Consider the following 1,402-nt stretch of genomic DNA (forward strand, 5'->3'; position numbering starts at 1 on the left):
GGTGCAAACAGTTTGGATGAGTAATTACACACACATGGCTGCCGTCGTTGTTTCAAGAAGGAGACGCAGAAATAATGAAAGAAGACGCAGAGAATGCATTTTTCACCCTCGTGTGAACATCTTTGGTATGAATGAGGAAACACTAATTTAAAGATATCGCCTATCCAGCTTTGCCATTTTGGAGCTGTTGGACGAAATCAAAGCAGATTTGGAACCAGCCACAAGAAGGAGTCAGGCAGTACCGGCAATGACAAAACTCCTGGCAAGTTTACATTTTTTTGCATCTGGATCTTTCCAGCGAACGGTGGCATTCACAGCTGGGATCTCCCAGTCCCGTTTTTCAGAAGTGCTTTCTGAGGCCCTAAATGCCATGTTGCGCTGGATGGCCAAGTTTATTAGGTTTCCTCACACTCAGACCTCCTTGAATGGGACCAAACAAGGCTTCTTTGCGGTAGCTGGATTCCCCAGAGTTATAGGAGCGATTGACTGCACCCATGTGCAGCTTGTGCCCCCCGCAGACACCAAGCATGTGTACAGAAATCGAAAACACACGCATTCATTGAATGTGCAGTGCGTTTGTGATGCCAAAGGCATCATAACCAACATTGTGGCCAAATATCCCGGGTCAGTACACAACTCCTATATTCTGAGAAACAGTGCTCTGTTTTCCAAGTTGAGAAATGGCGAGTTTGGAGATGGCTGGCTTGTAGGTGAGTCAAATTGTACATTCCTTTGTAAAATAATTACTTGCATTAAAAACAAGAACATGTCTCATATTGATTCATGTGTTTTTTAAGGTGATAGTGCATACCCCCTACACCCCTTCCTCCTGACACCTGTTCTCAACCCGACCACTGCCGCAGAGAACAGGTACAACGAGGCCCATATACGCACACGGAATGTCGTGGAGCGCACCTTCGGAATCCTGAAGAGCAGGTTCCGTTGTCTGGACCGCACTGGAGGAGCACTGTTGTACAGGCCAGAAAAAGTGGCCCAGATTGTGGTGACCTGCTGCATGCTCCATAACATCGCCAAGCTACACGGACTGGAGCATGATGCCATGCCGGAAGACAACGTCGGCCTGTCCCTCCGTATGGAGCAACAACCGAATGCTGCGGGGACGCAGACACGCACCAGTCTCATTCAGAGTCACTTCTTGTGAGGTGTGTGGGGTATGTGTTTATTTTTCTTTTGTCATTTAATGGTATGTAATGCAGACAAACACCTTGATTAAACATATGCTGTAGATGAGAATACGAGTGCAAGCCCGTTCCCTTTGGTTGGTGTGACCCAATGAAGAGCATTGCAAAGTTAAGCAAAACAGTTGTTGAAAAAAGGTGATTTAAATCACTTTCTAAATTAATATAAATATATCATCAAACAAAATATTCAGTCTCCTAAA

The 1,402-nt window shown here is 45.5% G+C and overlaps 1 protein-coding gene across 1 annotated transcript; it reads left to right on the top strand.

The window, feature by feature from the left end:
- Nucleotides 1–382: 382 nt before the first annotated feature.
- On the top strand, nucleotides 383–1,162 carry LOC115426258 (putative nuclease HARBI1). The gene is made up of 2 exons (XM_030144259.1): nucleotides 383–710; nucleotides 798–1,162. The coding sequence occupies exons 1-2, from the start codon at nucleotides 383–385 to the stop codon at nucleotides 1,160–1,162; spliced, it is 693 nt and encodes a 230-aa protein (XP_030000119.1).
- The last annotated feature ends 240 nt before the right edge of the window (nucleotides 1,163–1,402 follow it).

The sequence above is a fragment of the Sphaeramia orbicularis genome, chromosome 9 (assembly GCF_902148855.1).
Source record: "Sphaeramia orbicularis chromosome 9, fSphaOr1.1, whole genome shotgun sequence".
In the NCBI taxonomy this organism is placed as follows: Eukaryota; Metazoa; Chordata; class Actinopteri; order Kurtiformes; family Apogonidae; genus Sphaeramia; species Sphaeramia orbicularis.

What these genes read in the sequence shown, in the direction of transcription:
- LOC115426258 (XM_030144259.1), top strand. Translation starts at nt 383, where the DNA reads ATGGCCAAGTTTATTAGGTTTCCTCACACTCAGACCTCCTTGAATGGG. An exon ending in TGGAGATGGCTGGCTTGTAG is followed by an intron (nt 711 to 797) that starts GTGAGTCAAATT and finishes GTGTTTTTTAAG; the next exon opens with GTGATAGTGCATACCCCCTA.